This window comes from Rhinopithecus bieti, unplaced genomic scaffold, assembly GCF_001698545.2.
Source record: "Rhinopithecus bieti isolate Rb0 unplaced genomic scaffold, ASM169854v2 scaffold_9876, whole genome shotgun sequence".
NCBI classification, from domain to species: domain Eukaryota; kingdom Metazoa; phylum Chordata; class Mammalia; order Primates; family Cercopithecidae; genus Rhinopithecus; species Rhinopithecus bieti.
In genome coordinates, this window is record NW_016806295.1 from 474,058 (window position 1) to 494,576 (window position 20,519).

General features: G+C 52.0%; 1 protein-coding gene across 4 annotated transcripts in view; it reads left to right on the forward strand.

Annotated features, from left to right (window-relative positions):
* Positions 1 to 20,519, forward strand: part of KLF13 (KLF transcription factor 13) — a 49,390-nt gene that overhangs the window by 20,788 nt on the left and 8,083 nt on the right. The window contains exon 1 of one of the 4 annotated variants that reach the window (XM_017875395.1): positions 15,905 to 16,116. The exons of the other annotated variants lie outside the window; for them this stretch is intronic. Within the exon in view, the coding sequence (XP_017730884.1) occupies positions 16,050 to 16,116 (67 nt within the window). The 5' untranslated portion in view covers positions 15,905 to 16,049. Of the gene's footprint in view, positions 1 to 15,904; positions 16,117 to 20,519 lie in introns of those variants that run through there. 4 annotated transcript variants of the gene reach the window in all.

A 20,519-nucleotide genomic window follows, 5' to 3' on the forward strand; every position in this document is an offset into this window, starting at 1 on the left:
GAGGACCTGGGGATCTGGAGGGCGCTTGCCTCATTCTGCACTGACTCTCAACGTGAGTCTCTGGGACCCAGTCTGCTCCAGCTGGTGCCAGCCTGTGGTTAGTCACCTTGCCTCTGATACTTCACTGTCCTGGCTACATGAGTGCAAGGGCAGCGCTCTGCTGTTAGTGCCTAGCATGCAGTGGGGAGGAAGTAGGCTGGTGTCTGCAGGAGAAGTCCTCCGGGCCCATGTGAGGTATGGGCCAAGCCTGTTGTGCCCCTGCGCCTGTGACCCATGCTGGGAGCAGGGGGCTTCAGGTCCTCAGGCTGCTTTAAGCCTGTTTCTCCTGGGCCCGGAGGGCTTCCTGGGGGAGGGGGTTCACAGCTTCCAGGTCCCCTCCTGCCAGTGTGAACTTGGGTGTGAATTAATGAAAAGCAGATGAGCTCAGATGTCCCTGGAATTCCACATGAAGTTGAATGGTATAATGTAACCAGCCATGTGTTCTTGGCGGAACCAAAAGTACTCAGAGTGTTGCTGAAGCTGCCAAGTCCTCAGAGTAGCCTAGCCTTTGCCGAATTTGTGATTCATGGGATGAATCCCATTTCATGAGATGATGTGCTTTTCTCCACCAAGTGAAACCCTAGAGAAAATGACCCCTAACTCTCGGCCATTTCAGACTTAGAGAGTGGTACAGCATGCGGCCCCTGTTTTTAAGCCAGTATGCCCATTACAGGGCGAAGGGGCCAGGGTCTGCCCCAGTTGTGGTAGGATATTGGGCAGCCTGGACCCACGGATCCTGGACAGAAAGATGAAGCTTTGGGATTGGGGAGGGAGTGGATGGGCCAAGCAGGCCCCCAAGGGTGCAGGGCACCTGGATGCAGACCACATGGGTCCATTGTTCAGAACCTCGCCCTAGCTCTCCTCTGCCCGGGCCTAATGAGAACAGTGGTCTCTCAGCTGAGCAGGTGGACACCTGTGAACGTCATCTCATTACAGATCTCAAAGGAGGGAGTCTGTGTGGTTCTGGGCAAGGATGCTCCACTTCGCTTCTGTCTTCACCAAACTCTTAAAATTTGAAATGTAGGAAATTATGCCCCTGCAAGGTTCAGGATAAAGGAAATGACACCCAAGCCTTGGTTCTTTGTACCTGTTCCATCCACTGGGTATTTAGAGAAAGCAGCTTGGCATGTAGGGTGGTCTCTGGACCAACTTCACCCTCTTTTTTGGTGAAGTCTGGGACTTACACAAGGACTGGCTCTTTGGCTCAGCTTTCAGACCTTGAAGGATCCGCAAGGAAGCTTTGGTCTGGGTACAGCCCTTGAGAAGCATCTTAGAGGTGCCCATGCCAGTGGAGAAGATGAGGCTAAGCAAGCTCGTGAGGTGCGCCCATGGCCAGGCCAAATGCAGGCCTGGCACTCTTTGCCCAGGCACCTTCTGGGCAGCAGCAGTTTTGAGTAAGTAAGGAGCTTAATGTTTAATGGTGTTTGTGTAGGAACATGATAATGACGGTGACAGCAGGGAGGCTAGGAGGGAGTGTGGATGGACTTCCGAGTAAGAGTTCCCCAGTGTCTCCAGGAACCACTTGCTTTGTAAAATGACCCAAATCCACCATCCCTGGACCTGGCGCAGATTCTGAGTTGGGCCATGGCCTGGGAAACCTGCGTTGGAAAGTCTTTGCTCAGCCCATATCATGGACTTGCTTTTGGTGCTCTGGGCTGGGGTCAGATGTAAGTGTGTTCCTGTTGTTGTAAGAAGTTGCCTTGCCAAAAGGTCGTCATTTGAGTGCCTGGCACTTGTTTTTATTTCTACTTGTGAAAGTGGAACATGTTAATTAAGGATGATGTGGGAAACAGGAAAGTATCAAGAAACATTAATAAAAAAAAATCATTAACTTTAATCCCACCACTCACAAGTCAACACTGTTAAAAGGGTTTTGCACGCTGGGTGCAGTGGCTCATGCCTGTAATCCCAGCACTTTGAGAGGCTGAGGTGGGCGGATCATGAGGTCAGGAGTTTAAGACTACTGGCCTGGCCAATATGGTGAAACCCCATCTCTACTAAAAATACACAAATTAGCTGGGTGTGGTGGCGGACGCCTGTAATCTCAGCTACTCAGGAGGCTGAGGCAGAGAATTGCTTGAACCTGGGAGGTGGAGGTTGCAGAGTGAGACTCCGTCTCAAAAAAAAAAAAAGAAAGAAAGAAAAAGGGTGTTGCAGTGAACAGAAGTCACTGTTTAAGTAGAGTTTACACAACAGGGGTCCCCAGGCTGCCCTGCACCTGGGAGCTTCAGACTCTTCCAAATAGGCCTCCCCTGGACCCTCAGATCTTGGAGGCTTCGTGGTCCAGCCTTGGGCGCTGGGTCCTGAGATCTTGCAGTTCAGGGAAAGGTGAGATTGTCTCACAGCAGAGGCCTGGCCTGCTGCAGGCCACACTCAGGGGTTTCTACCTCCCTCAGTCCCAGTGTCTACCCTACAGGCTCCCTTGGTCCCGCTCAGAATGCACAGACCTGACGGCACCAGTGAGGACAGGCTGTGTGAGCTCTGCCTGGCCCAGGTGTAGGCTGGCCATGGGCTCCATGCCTGCCTTCTCCACGAGCCATGAGGTTGGCCAGCAGCCTCAGGAGCTGCTGAGATTAGTGTCTATAAGGTGGTGCCACTTGGTGTGCCTCTGGCTCCTGGTCCTATGGTGGCCCCATGGGAGGGCCTGTCAGCATCTCCTCTCTCCTGGGGGCAGGAACAGTATCTTCAGGGCTGTGGGTCTACTGACCTGGTCTGTGCATTTCCAGCCTCCTGTGTGCTTCCCAGCTCTGAATTATGACCACTGTGCTGATTTATTTCTTCTGACATTTGCAAACTGTTAGGTGGCAGAGATCAGTGAATAAAAACTTAATAAAAGGCTATATTTAATCCCATGCGTCCTAGGCTGAGCCAAGTTCCCTTAGGACTGAGCATCACCAGATAGAACCCAGAGACCACTGGCTTTGGGACCTCCAGGGTGGCTACTTGGAGTTTTTGTGGGGAGGGCAGTTTCTTGACTGTGGAGCATGACGAGGCCAGACCCACTTCCCCGTCTGTCTGCAGCCGCCATGCAGCCCACCTAGACTGTGGGCTCTGTCGGTGCCACCTCGGAGTGTGCAGTTTGCTCTGGGAGGGCCTTCCAGGGGAGGAGGGACTGCAGAGGTGGTGACAGGGAAGGGACCCTGGGCCAGGGGGCTGGGCTCAAGGGTGGCTCCACGTCTGCTGACTTTGTGGCCTGATTTCCTGGTCTGTCACTTAGGGAGTTTTGCTGGGGCCTATTAAAGGGGGAGTGCCTGGAGGTATCAAAGCAGGGGCTTGTGGCCCTGGTCATCCAGCAGTTACTGGGGGTGTTTACAGCCACCTGTGCTAGACTTCCCCTGGAGAGGAAGTCACACCCACGTTAAGTACGTGGGAAACCTGTCCCAGGCATGCTGTAACCATAGCTGCAGGTGCTCTGGGGGTTGCCTCCCGGCTGTAGAGGGCCCCCTTGTGAAGAGGGGAGCCCCAGGTTGGGGGGTCTGGACTGGGCAAAGTCCCTGCCATCTGGCCTGCCCACCTGGGGCTGGCCATGTTGGGCCTGGTCCCACCAGGGCTTGGGGTGCTTCCAGATCTGTTTTCATTTTCGATTCCCTTTATTGCTAAAACCACCTCGGGGCTGCAGAGAACAAACTGTTGTCCTCAACTGACCTCAGATTCCTGGCCTCAATTGTTTGCCTCTTGCTAATTTTAGCTGCTGATCATTTCCACCCTTATCCTCCCCCCAAAGGGAGACACAGACCAAGAATAGCTGCTGGGAAGGGGGGCTGCGGTGGCTGTGGCCAGAGTTCCAACAGTGAGCTGGCAGGGCTGTGGGGTGGCTCGCTGTGGCCAAGCCTGGGGCAGGGGGCTCTCGGTAGGCAGCCCCCGACACCCTTCCCCTCTCTAACCGAGGACGCTGTATTGCAGGCATGGGCCTCAGAGGAGAAGAGGATTTCGCAGTTCCTTCTTTTAAACAGAAACCAGGCTGCTTCTGGGGAAAAAAGTACACCCCCATGGCCCTGCCTAGCTTGAAGACCCCTGAGAGTTCCTAACTCCCCTGAGCCCTTCCGACTCCAGGACCCAGGTTGTAGTGTGGGGTCAGATGTGGCACTTGACTACAGCCAGGCCCTGGAGACAGTGTCAGTGTGGAGGCCTCGGGTCTGTCCAGTCCCTACCCAGCATGGCCCCGGAGTCTGGCGCAACTCTGCCCTCCCAGTGAGTGTCAGGCTGTGGTTGACTGAGAGCAATGTCCAATCCAGGACATCAGCCCAGGCCTGCAGGATGGGACTTTGCCTGCCAGGGGCAGGCAGAGAAGCAGCTGACCAAACCCCAAATCATGGTGTGCTGGTGAGCAGGCCTGGGGAGAGCCAGAGGAGGGATGGGCTGAAATCCAGCTAGGAGGAGTGGCCTCCGGGCAGGGCCTAGGGTTGCAATCTCTGTCCATATATTAATAGTTTTTTGTTTTTTGTTTTTGTTTTTGAGACGAGTTTCACTCCTGTTGCCCAGGCTGGAGTGCAATGGTGCGATCTCTGCAACCTCTGCCTCCCAGGTTCAAGCAATTCTCCTGCCTCAGCCTCTCAAGTAGCTGGGATTACAGGCACCCGCCATCACACCCAGACAATTTTTTGTATTTTTAATAGAGATGGGGTTTCACTGAAATGTTGGCCAGGCTGGTCTCAAACTCTTGACCTCAAGTGTTCCGCCCACCTTGGCCTCCCAAAAGTGCTGGGATTATAGGTGTGAGCCACTGCACCTGGTCATATTAATAGTTTTTAAACTTCTGTTTGGAGAACTTCAGACAGATGCCCACATCTTCAGGACACCCACATTTTAAGCACCTGCTAGCCCCCTGCAGTCTTATCTCTGCCCCTCCCCCACCACCGTCACCTCCAATTGTTTTGAAGGAAATCCCAGATGCGGTATCAATTTGTCCATTAATATTTTAGTGCCTTACATCTTCAAATGAAAGCCTGATACATCTAATTTTGATACTGGGCTGATAGTGTGGAGTGAAGAGTCCAAAGCCTGAAGTCACCCCACATGACTTGGTGTTGGGAATTGTATGGGTCCAGCCCTAAAGCCCCCAAGCTTGTGGTTGGAGCCACCATTTAAAGAAGTGATAGAGCTCATCTCGCCATCCCTCAGCCTGGAGTTAAAACTAGTCCGTAGGTAAAAAGAAGGCAACCAGGACACAGGTGTTTATGAGATCAGAAGCAACAACAACCGAAACGATCAACAGTGCTACTGAGGTAACACAGATAGGTGAGGAAGAGGCCAGGTGCTCAGTGTCTCCTGTGGACAGTCCCTCATCTCCCCTGAGCAGAAGGGCAGGGTGTCATCTCCACATGCCTTGGGGAGATGGCAGGGCCAGCACCCTCCAATGGCTTCTGAAGAGGAGCTACTAGGAGAAGAAAGTGATGCTCTAAGGAAAGGCTGGACTGGCGAGAACGCTACGCCCATCCCATTTTGTAAATTATGTTAAAAGTTGTATTATAGTAGTGCATGTGGTAACACACATAGCTTAAGGATCCAGTTATTCTGTGCGCTCACTGTGATAAGCAGGTCACCCCCACCCTCTGCCAGCTTCTTCAGCTACTGCCTTTGGTATTGAGCTTTCCCAGCTTGATAACATGCTCAGAGGGGCTCTTCTTGATGGTAGAAGAGTGTTGGGCATTATCTCCTGACTTCCCATGGTGGCACATGAGTGCCTGTAGGCACCCTTCCCCCACACATGTGATAATTAGATATTTAGGATGGAGCCAGCATGCAGTATTTTGGGGATCATGACAGTAAATGCTAGTTGCAGGTGACCCATACATTACACATGTTTCTTTCCCTGAGGCTCAATAGTTGCCGTTTCTGCTTGATTTTTCCAGTGCTGTTGTCCCCAAACCCCCAGCCCTCCAGGTGTCCCCACACACCCAGTGTGGCCTGTTCCGTGTGGCCTGGGTAACATCTCTGCGGGGGTTGGCTGTCATCCTGGGACCCCTCCCTACCATCTGGGCCCCATTTCCTGGAGCCCCTGCCGTCTGCTTCTTGGTGGAGCTCCTGCTGCATAGCCTCCTGGAAGGGGTGCACTGGAGGTCATTTTTCCTTTCCTTCTGACTTTTAGGTTCGGGTTACATGTATAGGTTTGTTACATGGGTAAATTACATGCCACAGGGTTTGATGTTATTATTTCATCACTCAGGTAATAAACATAGTGCCCGATAGGTAGTTTTTCAATCTTTCACCCTCCTCCCTCCCCGCTCAAGTAGGTAGGACTTGGTGTCTGTTGTTCCCTCCTTTGTGTCCCTGTGTACTCAGTGTGTAGCTCCCACTTATAAGTGAGAACAGGCCAGGCACGGTGGCTCACACCTATAATCCCAGCACTTTGGGAGGCCAAGGCGTGTGGATCACCTGAGGTCAGGAGTTCAAGACCAGCCTGACCAACATGGTGAAACCCCGTCTCTACTAAAAATACAAAAATTAGCCGGGTGTGGTGGCGGGCACCTGTATTCCCAGCTACTCAGGAGACTGAGGCAGGAGACTCGCTTGAACCTGGGAGACAGAGGTTGCAGTGAGCCAAGATCGCACCACTGCACTCCAGCCCAGGCGACAGAGCGAGACTCCATCTCAAAAAGTAAGTGAGAACATACAGTGTTTGGTTTTCTGTTCCTGCGTTAATTCACTTAGGAGAATGGGAGGCTATTGTTTTAAGGCTTGTATGTCTGGAAATGTCTTGATCCTTGTCTGAGGTTGATTCACGTTTCTCTGGGTTGAATCATAGGTGGGAATGGTTTACTCGTGGGGTTTGGAAGCCTTTGCTGCAGTCTCTGAGCTCTGATGTTGCTGTGGAGAAGACTGAAGCTGTTCTGATTCTGGCTGTGTGCACCTGCTGGTCTCTTTGCCTCTCAGGGCCTTTTGGGCTTGTGCCTTTACCCAGGGCTTGGAGGTGTGCACATATATGGAGGTGCTCGGCCAAGCTCTGTCCTCTGCAGCGGGCCCTTCGGGTGGCATCTGGAAAACATTCTTGCCATTTTCTTCACGATCCACCTCACCTCCTGTGTTCTCAGGGCTGCCTGCAGTTTCTTTTATTTGGAGCTGTTGGACTGATCCTTACATTTTCGTATTTTTTCTCTCTTACCCATCCATTTGTATTTTTGCTCTGTTTTCTGTGAAATTCTCTCAGTGTTCTCTCCCAAACCCCGCTATTGGGATTTTTATTTCTGCCACATTTTTCCTTCTGTATCTTTACTTTCAAACTCGGGTTTCTGGGCCTCCCTTTTAAAGGCGCATGCAGTTCTTGCTTCCGTCAGGCCGTCTGTGCGGTGAGGATATCAGTGACAGCTCTGGAGGTCTTCTCGTTGCGTGGCCTCTGCTCCCTCTGCATCACCTGTCTCTGCTCCTTGGTCTGGGTCTCTCGCCCACCCACGTCAGGCTCTTCTGCGTTGTCTGCTGATCCTCGATGTCTGGTGACATGGCCCAGAGAGCCTTGAGCTGAGTGGGGGCTCCTGGGTGCCCAGCGGGCTCAGCAATGGTGGCCTCCTGTGGGTGGTCTATTGGGCCATCTCCTTCAGCGTTTTCCCCCGAGATGAGTGTTCTGCTCCTGCCTGGGGGAGGGAAGGTGGTCCTGCTGCCACACTGGGAGAGAAGCTGGGAGGCAGTACTCAGTGAGCAGGCTGCTCCTCACACCCCCGTTCTGGAGGCTGCCCCACTCTGAGCTGGGTCTGGAGTCCTCGGTCCAGAGCTCCCTCCTGTGTGGACCCTCCCAGAAAGTCAGCGTCTGGTCCCTGGCAGGTGCAGGAAGGGCAGGCAGCCATCTGTAAGATGGGGAAAGACCTTGTGTCCACAGCTGCTTTATCTGGTGTCCAGGTGCCCCCCACTAACTGCACCCCCACCCCCACCAGAGACTCCTGAGCCTTTATGGGGAAATGTGGATTGCTTTCTTGCCTTCTTTGCTGTCTTTCTAATTTCTTGCTTCCATATTATTTTTGTTATTCTCTTTATGTTTTGTTGTCTGCTAAAATCTACTTTCTTTCATTGTAGTGGGATCTGGGGCTGGAAAGGTGGTGGGTGCCTGTGCCTGACCTGCCATCTTTATCCAGAGTTCCTATTAGGCCTTTGGTCCAGTGCAGGAGGTCTGGGGAGAGATGAAGAGGATAAGGTAAGCACTAGGCAGGGGGTCTTGCCCAACGGTGTTATCCAGGAGTTTGCCAGAGATACACCCAGCAATATCCTGGAAGCAACTGAAGGCAGCTCACAAGATGACAGTTGTGCAGAGGAAGGAGAGAGTCCAAACCTAAGGTTGGCAGGTTGACTATAGTACAGTCACAATTGTCTGCATTCTTACAGTTTCCAGCAAAACAGCGTTTCCTCGAGTGGCTGCTCAGCTCCCCCGTGGTTAACATGCTTGCAGCAATGGATGAGAGCTGCAGTTGCTCCACCAGCATTTAGTATTGTCGGTGTTTTGGATTTTACCCATTCTCGTACATGTGTATAGTGATATCTCTTTGCTGTCATTTGAATTTTCATAATAACAAATGACACTGAGCACTTTTTCACACAGTTGTTTACCATCTTTCTTCTTTGATTGAGTGTTCAGATCTTTTGTTCATTTTTTAAATTGGGCGTTCGCTTATTGTCGAGATTGGGTTCTTTATGTATTTTAGATACAAGTTGCCTTTACTTTTGATCAGCCTCACATGAAGAGCATTTTCATCAGCTAAATAAACCCGACTCTGTAATTGTGGACTCCAGCCTCGCGCTCCTGTCTTGCCTTGGTGTTTCAGAAGATCTCTGAGGAGGTGGGTGGCAATGTCATCCCTGGGCTGTCACCAGCCATCAAGGCTGTGTCGGTGTGCAGCCAGTCACATTGCCTCCCGATGCCCAGAACAAGGGTGCTAACCGCACACTGGCTCCTGAAGCCAGGAAACGTTCCCTTCAAGATGGCAGAGGAAAGGTGGGGGCAGTAGGGGTCAGCTGGACGTGCAGCACCCCACTGCGCTCAGGGAAGATGCTCCTGGCTTCCCTTGGGAGGCAGTTAGTGATGAGGCTCTCACAGTGGAAAGGAAATGGAAATGTCTGTTCTTTGGGTTCAGCTCTCATGAGTCCAGAGGTAGCACCATTCATCTGGAGAAGGCCTTCGCTTGCAGCAATCCATGATCTGGAAGCTTCTGGGGCAAGCGGCAGATATACCTCTCCCTACATATTCCTTCAGGAGCAACAAGAGTTGTGACTCGGGTGTGTGTGAAGGAGAGAAACTCCAGAGCCCTTGTCTCAGGTGGCTTCTGGCCTTCTGTTGGCAGAAACCATTGGTATTCTATTAGTGCTGTGTTTAAAACGGACCTTGAGAACGGAAAGTTGCGAATGTGTTTTGTAACCCTTAGCAAAAGGAGAGCAAACACCTTTATGAAATTCTGGCATGTGGTCCTTTTAACCTTCCCAGGCAGTGTACTGGTGCATGCAAGCTAGCGCTATTCCCTTCTTAGGAGCTGGGGTGCTGGGTTCTGTGGAAGCAGTCCCAGTTGTGAGCTGGAGCTTGGGTAAAAGGTATGTGTGTGTACATACACCACTTTGTTATATAGTGTTATTGCATTAATTCCAACTGTCCAAATTGATTCATTTGATGAAGACAGAAATGCAGAAAGGAGAGTCGCACACAAATCCCATCTTCCTGAGGTAACCTCTGTTTCCTTCCTGCAATGAGAGCTCTGGCGTATGCATTTCATGTGTGCATTTGAGGGTGGGGCTCAGCCACTTGGTAGTCTGTTTTCTTCCCTGTCCACGTTCCCAGGGGCTGTTTATGAGCGGCTCACATCAGTGGTTCAGAAGAACATTTGAGAGAGAGAGCTGGGCTGTCTCCATGTGCTTACTCTCCCTCGTCCACCCCATTCAACAGATTGTGAAGCCTGGTTCCAGTGACCTTGGGGACAACCTCGAGGAGCGCTGAGCCCCCTACCTGCCATGTTGTGGTCCTGGGGGAGGGAGGCAGGCAGGACACAGGACAGTGTTCCTGCCCCAGTGGCTCCTCCCAGCTCTTGCTAGTCCTCCCTTGGCATCAGGCAGACCTAGGTAGCCTCAGGTCTTGGAGTCCCATACAGAGCTGTTGCAGAGGGGGTCACTCCAACCTTGAAGCTTCTGGGGGCCTAGCCATGGGATAGTGCAGAGTGTGGCACTGCTTTTCTTCCTGGCTGGTGTCCCTGGGGTCAGCTCCCTTAAGGTTAGGGCCCTGTTCTAGGCTGGGACAGGGAAGGGCATAGGAAAAAGAGCCAGCAGGATGCAGGGAGAGGAAGGTATGGGCACAGACACGCGGTGGCCAGGCCTGTTCCGGGAAGAGGGTGGGCTTTGTCTCCTGAGGAGAGGTGGCCCCCAGAGCACTGGTCTCCCCACATGGCAGGCAGTGGGGCTCTGTTTCAGACCGGCCCTCTCTCCAATGCACTTAGGCTGCGATAAGCCTGAGCAGGATGGAGGGGGCTACTAGACCTGTGGGCAGGGCTGAGGGACAGGGCCTGGGTCTGCCAGGTCACCTGTTCCCTGCTAGAGGGTTTTTGGACACAAGGGCTTTCCCAAAAGATAGGGGGCAGCTTGCTCCCAGTGGGCAAGACAGAGAGCCCCTGGTGGCTCCATGGGCCTGGGCTGCTGCAGGAGAGGCCTGGGGCTTTCTGGCTCCTTCCTGGGGGTCTGGAAGTTCCTAGCAGAAGCCCCTGGCACTGTTCACCTGTTCCAGAGAAAAACAGATCATTATCTCATTTGTTGTTGTTGTTTTGCCTCAGCTCCCTCAAAAAACCAAAGGCATTTTTTAGGCCCATCGTCCAAATTACAAGCTCATTTTAATTGGAATGTATTTGCTTTGTGGAACCAACCCTGAAGAATATATTGTTTTGTTATATTCTGCTGGAAACCTTGCCACATTTTTCCTGAGAAAACTGAGCCTGCTGTGCACCTGGAGCCGGCCAGGTGGCAGGTGCTGGGCCTGGAAGAGGAGCCCGCCGAGGCTTCTCCAGGGCTTCTGAGTGCCATTGTTTTGAGTGCGCTGCCTGGTGGCCCTCGGCCCTTCCCAGGGAACTGCCCGGCTCGTTCCTCAGCTGTGGCTTCCTGCTGCAGGGGAACTGGGGACCGTGGAGGTCCCCCATAGGTCCTCAGGCCCAAATGCCCCCAGCCTGGGCAAGCCTGCAGTGAAATAGGCCCAGTAGAAGCTGACTGTGGGGGCCGCAGGGACCCCGGGATGTAGAGGGTGGCCTCACCGCACAGTGGGTGGGTGTCCCTGCTTGCTCCTCCTGGAATGTGAACGTGGGCAGCAGTGTTCCTATTCCATGCTGGGGAGGGGCTGTGAGAATGTCTTTCTTCCTGGTGGAGCCTAGCCTCAGGCCCCACTCTTCTGGGTGTGTTACCTTGGTGAGGTCACTTGGTTCCTTACCTCTGACATGGGTTTCACATCAACACTTTCCTGTCTCTCCGGGTTGGTAGAGTCAGATGAGCCCAGCGCAGGCCAAAAGTAAAAGCTGCACCCTTGTAAAGAGTGTGCATGCAGCTGTTTGTGCCATTGAGTGTCTACAGCAGAGCTTAGCAGGGTGGGGTCCCTGCCAGCAAGGTCCCCCCACCCCAGGAGACACAGAAGGAGAGGGCAGGGGGAGGAAATGAAGGCTGGGGGAGGGGAGACACAGGAAGAGGAAGTGGGCCACGATGGTTGCCGAAGGCTCTGCAGACAGGGGCCCCTCCCTCAGTTGCCTAGAGAGCGGGCCGGGAGCACGGGGCCCTGGAGTGCAGAGCTGGGGCTGGCTGTGCAGGTGTTGTTCATGTCGAGGAGCAGTTGGACTTCTCTGTGAGATTCTGCAGATCTCCTGTGTGACTGCCAAGGCTGGTGCCCCCACCCCTGCCCAGACGTCACAGCCAGAGGCAGGCCCAAGAGGCCTTTCCATACTGTGTCCCTTTACCTACCCACCACATGCTCTGCGCAGACTCTTCCCTCCTTCCCTCCCTCCTTCCTTTTCTCTTTTGGTGCAAGAGAAACTCCCTTCCTAGTAGTCCACAGATTCCCTGGTTCCCACTCCTCACGAGCCCCTACAGCGGCACTTGGGGTCTGCATCCTAGTGGCCAGATGGACTTGGCTGTCCTAGCTGCCAATACCTGCCCCATCCACCTGGGCTAATATTCAGCCCACAGTGGTGTCACAAAGTGGTCTTATGGCAGGAGTGTGATACTCAGAAGCCTGAAGGGAGCTTCTGACGTGTAATTACAACCCTGGAACTGCTTCTGTTTAAATCCTTTGCTGAATATTTGTCACCCATAGCCTTTTTAAGTCTGACCCGTTCTAAACTGCTAGGCCTGTCAAACAATTTATCAGGGAGCACCCTCCTCCAATAGGACACTTTGCAGTGTAACCCAGGGGCTCTAAAGCCCTGGATCCCTGCCCTGGGAGCGTCTCCTACAAAGCTAGATTGGACTTTATTGCTATTTTTGAGTTTCTCATCCTGGAAGCCACTGCCCAGCACATTCTGAGGAGAATCTGTCTGGGCGACCATTGTTATTTTAAGAGAGCTCTTGGGGTAATATGAGGAAATGTGCTTTGAAACAGGGAATACAGAATGGGGCCAGTAATGTGCCCAGAGTGTTGAATGTCTGCATTTTAAATGGGCATTATTGATGGCTAGCGTTTTCTAGTTTGCTATGGATTTTTTGTTTTGAATTTAACTTTTTGAATAGGAAATGCATTTATGTGTTTCAGAATCTAAAAGATTTAAGTAGTTTCCCCAGGGAAAATTCTGTCAACCTTCCTTGTCTTCCATCTGCTCAGTGTTCCCCTGGGTGATCCCTGTTCTTACTTTCCTAGGGACCCTCCCTCTGCACAGACAGGCCAAGGCACACGTAGATCCTCGCTGGTCATCTCTCCTCAACCCTGTTTTCTTCACTCAGCTTGGAAATCTTTCCACAGCAGTTTGTAAAGAACTCATTCTACTTCTTTGCGATAGTATTCTGTTATATGGGCATTCCATAATTTATTTGACAGGCCCCAGTGGAAGGACATGAGTTGTTTTCAGGTTCCTGCTGCATTGACTAATCAGGACCATATTCCATTTTGGAGATGTGCAGATGCGTTTGTAGGCTAGGATGTCAAAAGTTCCAATGTGGGATAAAAGGGTGTGCCGGTTGCTAATTTTAATAGGTATTGCCAAATCGCCCTCCATGGAGGTTGTAGCAGTTTGTACTCCCATCAGCAAAGAATGCCTGCTTCCCCGCAGCCTCACCAAGGTGATGGCTACCAAGCTGCATGTCAGTGTGTTTCGTTGGCCATTAGCTCCTGATGGATGAGGTGGAGCATCTTTTCAGGCACTTGAGAGCCATTTGTAGTTCCTTTTTTATGAATTGGCTTTGCCCATTTTTCTGCTGGATATTTTTCTTTTTAAAATTCCTGTGAGCTCTTTCTGGTTTGGAGATTAGCCATTTGTGATAGGAGCTGCAAATATTTTTTCTCTCAGTTTTGTCAGTTATCTCCTGCCTTTGTTTATGATGACTGTGTTCATGGAGAAGTATAGTATACTTTTTTGTGCAATTGAATGATTGATTGATTGATTGATTGATTGAGACTGAGTGTCGCTCTGTCACCCAGGCTGGAATTCAGTGGTGTGATCTCAGCTCACTGCAACCTCTGCCTCCCACGCTCAAGTGATTCTCCTGTCTCAGCCTCCTGAGTAGCTGCGACCACAGGCACCCGCCACCACACCTAGCTGATTTTGTATTTTTAGTAGAGACAGAGTTTCACCATGTTGGCCAGGTTGGTCTTGAACTCCTGACCTCAGGTGATCCTCCTGCCTCAGCCTCCCAAAGTGCTGGGATTACAGGCGTGAGCCACCGCGCCCGGCCTTTAGTCTTTTCTTTTATGGTTTGTGGACTTTGATTCATAGAAGCAACTTCTGTCTTACAGTTTTCTCCTAGAATGTTTGTGGTTTTATTTTTCACATATGAATCTTTGACCCATTTAGAATTTATGCTGGTATAATGAACCCAACCTTTCCAGATGCTACCGAAGCGTCCTGATACATGTATTTGTAGCAGGAGAAGCCACAGACAAAACTCCTCAGACACCGAGTTAAAGAAGGAAGGGCTTTATTCGGCCGGGAGCTTCGGCAAGACTCACATCTCCAACAGCCGAGCTCCCCGAGTAATTCCTGTCCCTTTTAAGGGCTCACAACTCTAAGGGGGTCCACGTGAGAGGGTCGTGATCAGTTGAGCAAGCAGGGGTGTGTGACTGGGGCTGCATGCAGCGGTAATTAGAATGGAACAGAATAGGACAGGGGTTTTCGCAGTGCTTTTCTATACAGTGTCTGTAATCTATAGCTAACATCACCGATTAGGTCAGGGGTCGAACTTTAACTACCAGGCCCAGGGTGCGGTGCCGGGCTGTCTGCCTGTGGATTTCATTTCTGCCTTTTAGTTTGTACTTCTTCTTTCTTTGGAGGCAGAAATTGGGCATAAGACAATATGAGGGGTGGTCTCCTCCCTTATATTGACTGCTCCCTGCCCTAGGGGTTGGAAATGTCACTCCATCCTATGCAGTTATCACTGCCTTTCATTCTAATTCTGCCATTTCTTCTGGGCTTCACTGGCCAGTGATCATCTTACAAAATTGTGTTGAATCCTGGTGGTCTCGTTTCCCCCACGTCATTGTTTTGCAGGATTTTTTCTGGCTATTCCTGTGTGTTTTTCTGTATGAATTTTTAGGATCAAGCTATCCTATTCGAAAACAAAGCAAAGCGACAAGAAAAATGCCTACTTTAAAAAATACCTTCACATGCATTGTAGAAATGTAGAGACACACATTTGCCCAAGGAGGATTCTCTCGTTGAAGCAGCGTTCCCTCCCGCACTGTGGCAGTCTCCAGCCAGGCTTCAGCACCCTGCCAGCTCTTGCATGTGAAGATTGGATAGTAGTGTGTGATCAGTGGCACTAGACCAGAGTGTCCTGGGACGGGGCACACGTGTCCCCCATGTCCTTTTTACTGCGCGGCTCACAGACATGCTTCCTGGGGCCCCTTGGCCCATAGGTGATAACATTGTTATCTCCTCCAAGCACCACTGTGCAGCAGGCATGTGTCCCATGTGTTCTCCCACTTAACCCTCACAGTGACAGAAACAGGCTGGATGACAATCCCTGAGGCATCAACAAAGGAGTAGGGGTGGGGCAGGCTGCTTCCTTGCCACAGGCAGATCCCAGCTGTGGCTCTCTCTCTGGCGCCAGCCAGCTGAATGACAGCTCACTGTCTCCTCTTGGGCCTCACTTCCCTTACCTGCTCAGTGGGTGGATAAGAGCTTCCAGCCTGGACTTCCTGGGAGGCCATGTGCATGTCAGCTCCATGTGGCTTCATGAACCACTACTAACACGTCTAGAGATGAGCAGGGCAGCCAAATGGCCTCCAAAGGAGTTAGGAAGTCCACCTCCCACCACAGACGCCAGACCTTTCTTTCTGCCACCCCTGAGGCCGTATGCCTGAGTGTCATTGGAGGCCAGCCGTTGATCAACCCCTGTGTGTGGCTGTGTGCCGAGCTGCTCCAGCAGGAGGGTGAACAGGCTTCCCTGGAGTGAAAAACATGGCAGTCTTGAGGTTGGGAGCTACAAGTGGCCCCAGACCAGTGCCCACAGGGCAAAGCTGTCCATCGGTGAATGACAGCCCACTCACTGGTGGGGAATAGCTGGAGACTGGGGGCAGTGGCCTGGGAGCCCGAGGGGAAGCAGTTTCTCTTTGGAAGGCTCTCCCCATGGCTCCCTTTGAGTCTGACCAGCCCTGCCCCTGCCATTGCCCCCAGATACACACCCACGTGGACTTTTGCGCTGCAGAGGTCTGCTGTTGTATCCAAGACATCCCTGTGAGGGTGCCAGCTCATCTGCCTTTCCAGGACCTCCCGGTAGGAGTTGCATTTCTTCCCTTCTCCCTTCCACGAAGGGGAGCTCAGTGAGGCTTCCCAGAGAAGACCCAGCAGGAGGCCAGAAGAAGAGGCCCTTGCGGCAGATGCTGCTCTGGCCCTAGCTTGGTGCTGGGCATTGGGAACATTGGAAAAATGACTCCTCGACAGGCTTCCCACAGGAGGTTCACAGACAGAAAGATCTGCAGTGTGGTTCATACAGGTGCAGCTGGAGCCGGGTGGAGGGCGGGGGGCCCACTCACCTGTGGGTGGTGGGTAGGAGTTTGGCTAAGGCTGGATCGCAGGAGATAACTTGGAGCGTGCCCTTTGCGTAGGTGGGCAGAGCAGAGTGGAGTCCGCGCCACAGCCCGAGTCTGAGCTCAGGCTTTGAGCTGGAGCACGCACACTCCTGAGCTGGCTGCATTTGCACGTGGCTGCTGTGGGGGAGGGGGGAGGTGGCTGCTGAGGTGGATGGGGGGCTCAGCTGAAGGAGAGAAAGCCCCTGCCCTCCCCTCCCGGCTGGCTCTCTGAGGGAACACGCTGTCCCCGCCTGGGCCTGCGGCTTGGGCAAGATCAGCATGTGGGACGCTGTGTTCCCTGATAAGATGAGGCAATTGCTCTCACTCGGCGCTGCTCCGCTCGTGGCCTCGCTGTGGCGCCAGGGAACATTTATGTAACGCGCAGCCCTGAGCAGCTGCCCCGCCCAACCTTACTCCAGTCCCCACCCCCCACTCTCCCGGCAACTCCATGCGGTCCCCTACCCTGCATCCCCCGGCCATGCAGACCGGTACCCGAAGAGTCCGCCACTACCTGGCACCCGTAGGACCCCCAAACCCCGGCATGGCGTAGCCCCTCCCCAGCTCCCCACAGTTCCCCCAGCCCTCTTACAGCTTCCCTTCCAGGCTCCAGGGCACCTAGCGCCCCTCCAGGCTCCACCCCAGCCCCCTTCCTCTCACCCAGTCTCACAAGGCCTAATCCCACCTTGTCTCAGGATCCCCATCCCATGCACAGGCGCAGGCACACACAGCCAAAACCCCTGGGGCCCTCCCACCTGGGGAGCTGGAGTAGCTCTGGGATCTGACAGGAAGGCTAGGAGCTCCTCTGCAAGAGTCTAGAATCTCCTACCGTTTATCTTGTCATTTTGGAGCTAGAGGGAGCTCTGTCCTGTTGAGTCCCTGTCCTGCTGTTGCTGTCTCCATATGACATGCCCGGGTGGAGGCAGATGAAGGGTTTGAGCCCAGCAAGGAGGGTGCTTGCGTTTGTTTAGTCCGATGGGCTCCCTTTGCCGTAGAATGAGAGGTGGGCTCACTCCCTGAAGTGCCAGGCCTGGCTGGCCCCTCACCTCACTGGGTGCCCGCCTGTGCTCACTGCACTTGGCTGCACACAGCCCCCCTGGAGTCTGTCCCCAGAACAGCAGTTTTTAGAGTGAAGCTGGAAGACACCCGCAGGTGCCTCAGACCCTTCACAGGGGCCATGAGATCAAAACTGTTTTCATAACAATAGCACTGTTTGCCTCATTCTCCCAAAAGAATACAGTAGGCTATTGCAGATGCTAGAAGATGTGTGACAGCACTGTCCCTCTGCAGTGACTGGAATGCATGCTTGGATTGAAGACTTTGTTTCCATTTTAATTTCTAATTTCTAATATGATGAATAGCAGTGGCTCTCGCCCACATACACGAAAGCTCCTGGGGCTCCTTGCGGACCCTGTGGGTGAAAGTGGCCTGGGGCATGTTGCTCCCTGTTCCCGCCCCAGCCTGTTCTCCCTTCTCTGAGCTGTTCCTTGTCAGCCTCCTGGGTGCTGCCTGAGTGTCACTACCAGGGGACCCAGCCAGACCTGGTGCTGCTGCTCCTTGCTGGCCTGAGCCATAACTCCTGTTGTGGGCCAGTTCATTGGCTGTCACCTCTCTGCAGCAGGCTGAGGGAGGAGCAGAGAATGGAGCCGTGGGGCCTGCATCTGCCTGGGTCAGGACCATGTCTCTGGGCCAGGCACCCAGTATGTCCCCTGTCAAAGCATAAAGCTCCTGATGTACAGGGAGGCCAAGAGCTGTGCTGGTAGAGTGGCTGCACCAGACACCCGCCTTCCTCCACTCCAGGCTGCCTGGCACCAGCGCCCCATCCATTGGATGCTGCGTTTCTCTGCGGCCCCAACATCATGTGGCCCATCTGTAGCTCTGTGTACCTCACATGCTTCTCCGGCCTGCAGGCAGAAGGAGCTAAAGGACAAGGCTCCTCACAAGAGCTATTAGGAAGCAAGGCTGAGTGTGGCTTCCCCCCACACCACCAGGCCCAAATCTGCGGAGACTCACTTGACAGGGCTAATGACTAAGAGCAACAGTAACAGCTGAGATTTCAGGAGTGGACCTTTGGAACGTGCCAGGCACTGTGCTGAGGCCAGTCATGCACCGCCCCTCGGGATCACTGTATGGACCGCCCTATGAGGATGGGGCGGTGTGCTCACTTCCTGTGGCTGCTGTCACACATTACCGCAAACTGGGTGGCTGAAAAGCAACTGAAACTCACTGTCTCACAGTTCCAAAAACCAAGGTGTTGGCAGGGTTAATTCCTTCTGGAGGCTCTGAGGGAGAATCTGCTCCATGCCTCCCCTTCCTTCCCCTGCCCCCTTTCTCCCTCTTCTCACTTGCTCCCTTCCCCCTCTTCCCCACCCTCCACACTTGGGAGCTCATCTCCAGATCCTTACCTGATTACATCTGCAAAGACCCTTTTTCCAGATAAGATCATATGCACAGGTTCTGGGGATTATGACTTTGCTATATCTTTTTGGGGACCATTACCTTGCTGCCTGTAGCTCCTACTACAGGCAGCAAGGAGCTTGTTTGAGGCCATAGTGTTACGGCTCAGGGCACAGGGTGGAAACCTCATCTGTCAGACCTGACATGGTTAATGCTAAACCATTTAATGCTGACTTTCCCAAGCTTTTGATGACCAGTGTGCGACGTGAATCTCCAAGAGTGGAATTACCGTGCAACATTTTCACTCTTTGGTTGACAAAATTTTTTATTCTGGAAGCAATAAATAGTTTTATACAATGATAACATTTCTTTGAACGTGTTTTGGGAAATATTGGACTAGATATTTAAGGAACTATATTTAAACATTTCTTCTTCTTATGGAAGAAACAAATACATAGGATTTTTTTTTTTTTTAAGACCCAAGGCAGGCGTGTGGCTCATACCTATAATCCTAGCACTTTGGGAGGCTGAGGAAGACGGATCACTTGAGGTCAGGAGTTCAAGACCAGCCTAGCCAACATGGTGAAACCCTGTCTCTACTAAAAATATAAAAACTAGCCGGGCGTGGGTGGGCGCCTGTAATCCCAGCTAGTCGGGAGGCTGAGGCAGAAGAATCACTTGAACCCGGGAGGTGGAGGTTGCAGTGGCAGAGCAAGACTGGCTCAGATTAGATAGATAGATAAATAGGTAGAGATACCCATAACACAGAGGAGCTTGCAACAACAAAAATCCTCTCACCAGTCCAGCCCCACTCCCTAGAGAGCATTTCTTTTCTGATTTTAGTTGTCTTGATGGTTACTGCTATAAATGAACTGTATCTTATTGCTGTTTCTTGATTTATCAAATTTAGATATTCTCTGTTATCCCCCCTGCCATGAAATTTAAGGATTTACCTCACTCCTATCCCTCCCCTCCAACTCTTCCTAAATTGATGGATGTATTATCTTACTTATTTTGACTATCTTTGTAATTTTAAAACTCTGTGTTTCATTTAGATATGTTCTTTGCACACTCTGTGCATTCCGACTTTTCCCTTAAATCCATGTTCTCTGCTGGGCCCACAGGTCAGCTGTATGGCCTTTGTTTATAGGATTGGTTCTGAAACACTGACAACTGGTGCTAAGGTTAGCATGACCACAGCTATGTAAGGTTTGCTTCCATCAGCAGGGCCTGTGCTGGGATTACATTTCTTGCCACCACCGCATGGAGTTGTGAAGAATAAATAATAAAGTATAGGAAAAATCCCTAGAACCGAGCTTGGCTGGGAGCTCCTGACCCGTAATCATGAGACATTTTCGTTTCCATCTAATTTGAGCCACAGTTTTTTTGTATGTCTTTTATTTTTCCTGGAGTTTCTAATTGCCTCTCTTTTTTCCTTTAAACAAAGAAGAGTGATGTGTCTTTACTGTATCCTGAAGTTTATCCAGCCTTTTGATGGTACTCTGTGGTGCACAAAACTCACTTTCCTCCTGGAATTTTCCCCCGTGAGTCCTGGTCCTGTGCTCTAGTGACCTCCCAGGTCTCTGCCTCGCTCTTGTCATGAGGTGGCCCTTTACTATACAGTCATGTCTCTAGCTCCCTGGTCTTATCTCATTTTATCTGGAGTGTGTGAGACATTAACTTGGAAGACCCTGTTCCTTTGTCTTCAGGATCCACTGTGACTTAGGAAAAGTCTGGTGTCTGTCCCAGCCTTGTTCCTTTGTGGATGACCTGGTGTTTGTTTCTTCCCCCTCTCTATTAAGTTGAGAGCGCTCCTGTTTTTACTCAGTGTTCTGACATTGCAGAGCTTCTCGCGGCAGAGATCTTAACTCACTTACCTGGTCCACCTCAGTGCAGCCTGTCTCCTGTTAGTCTCCTGTCTCCTTTTCTTTTC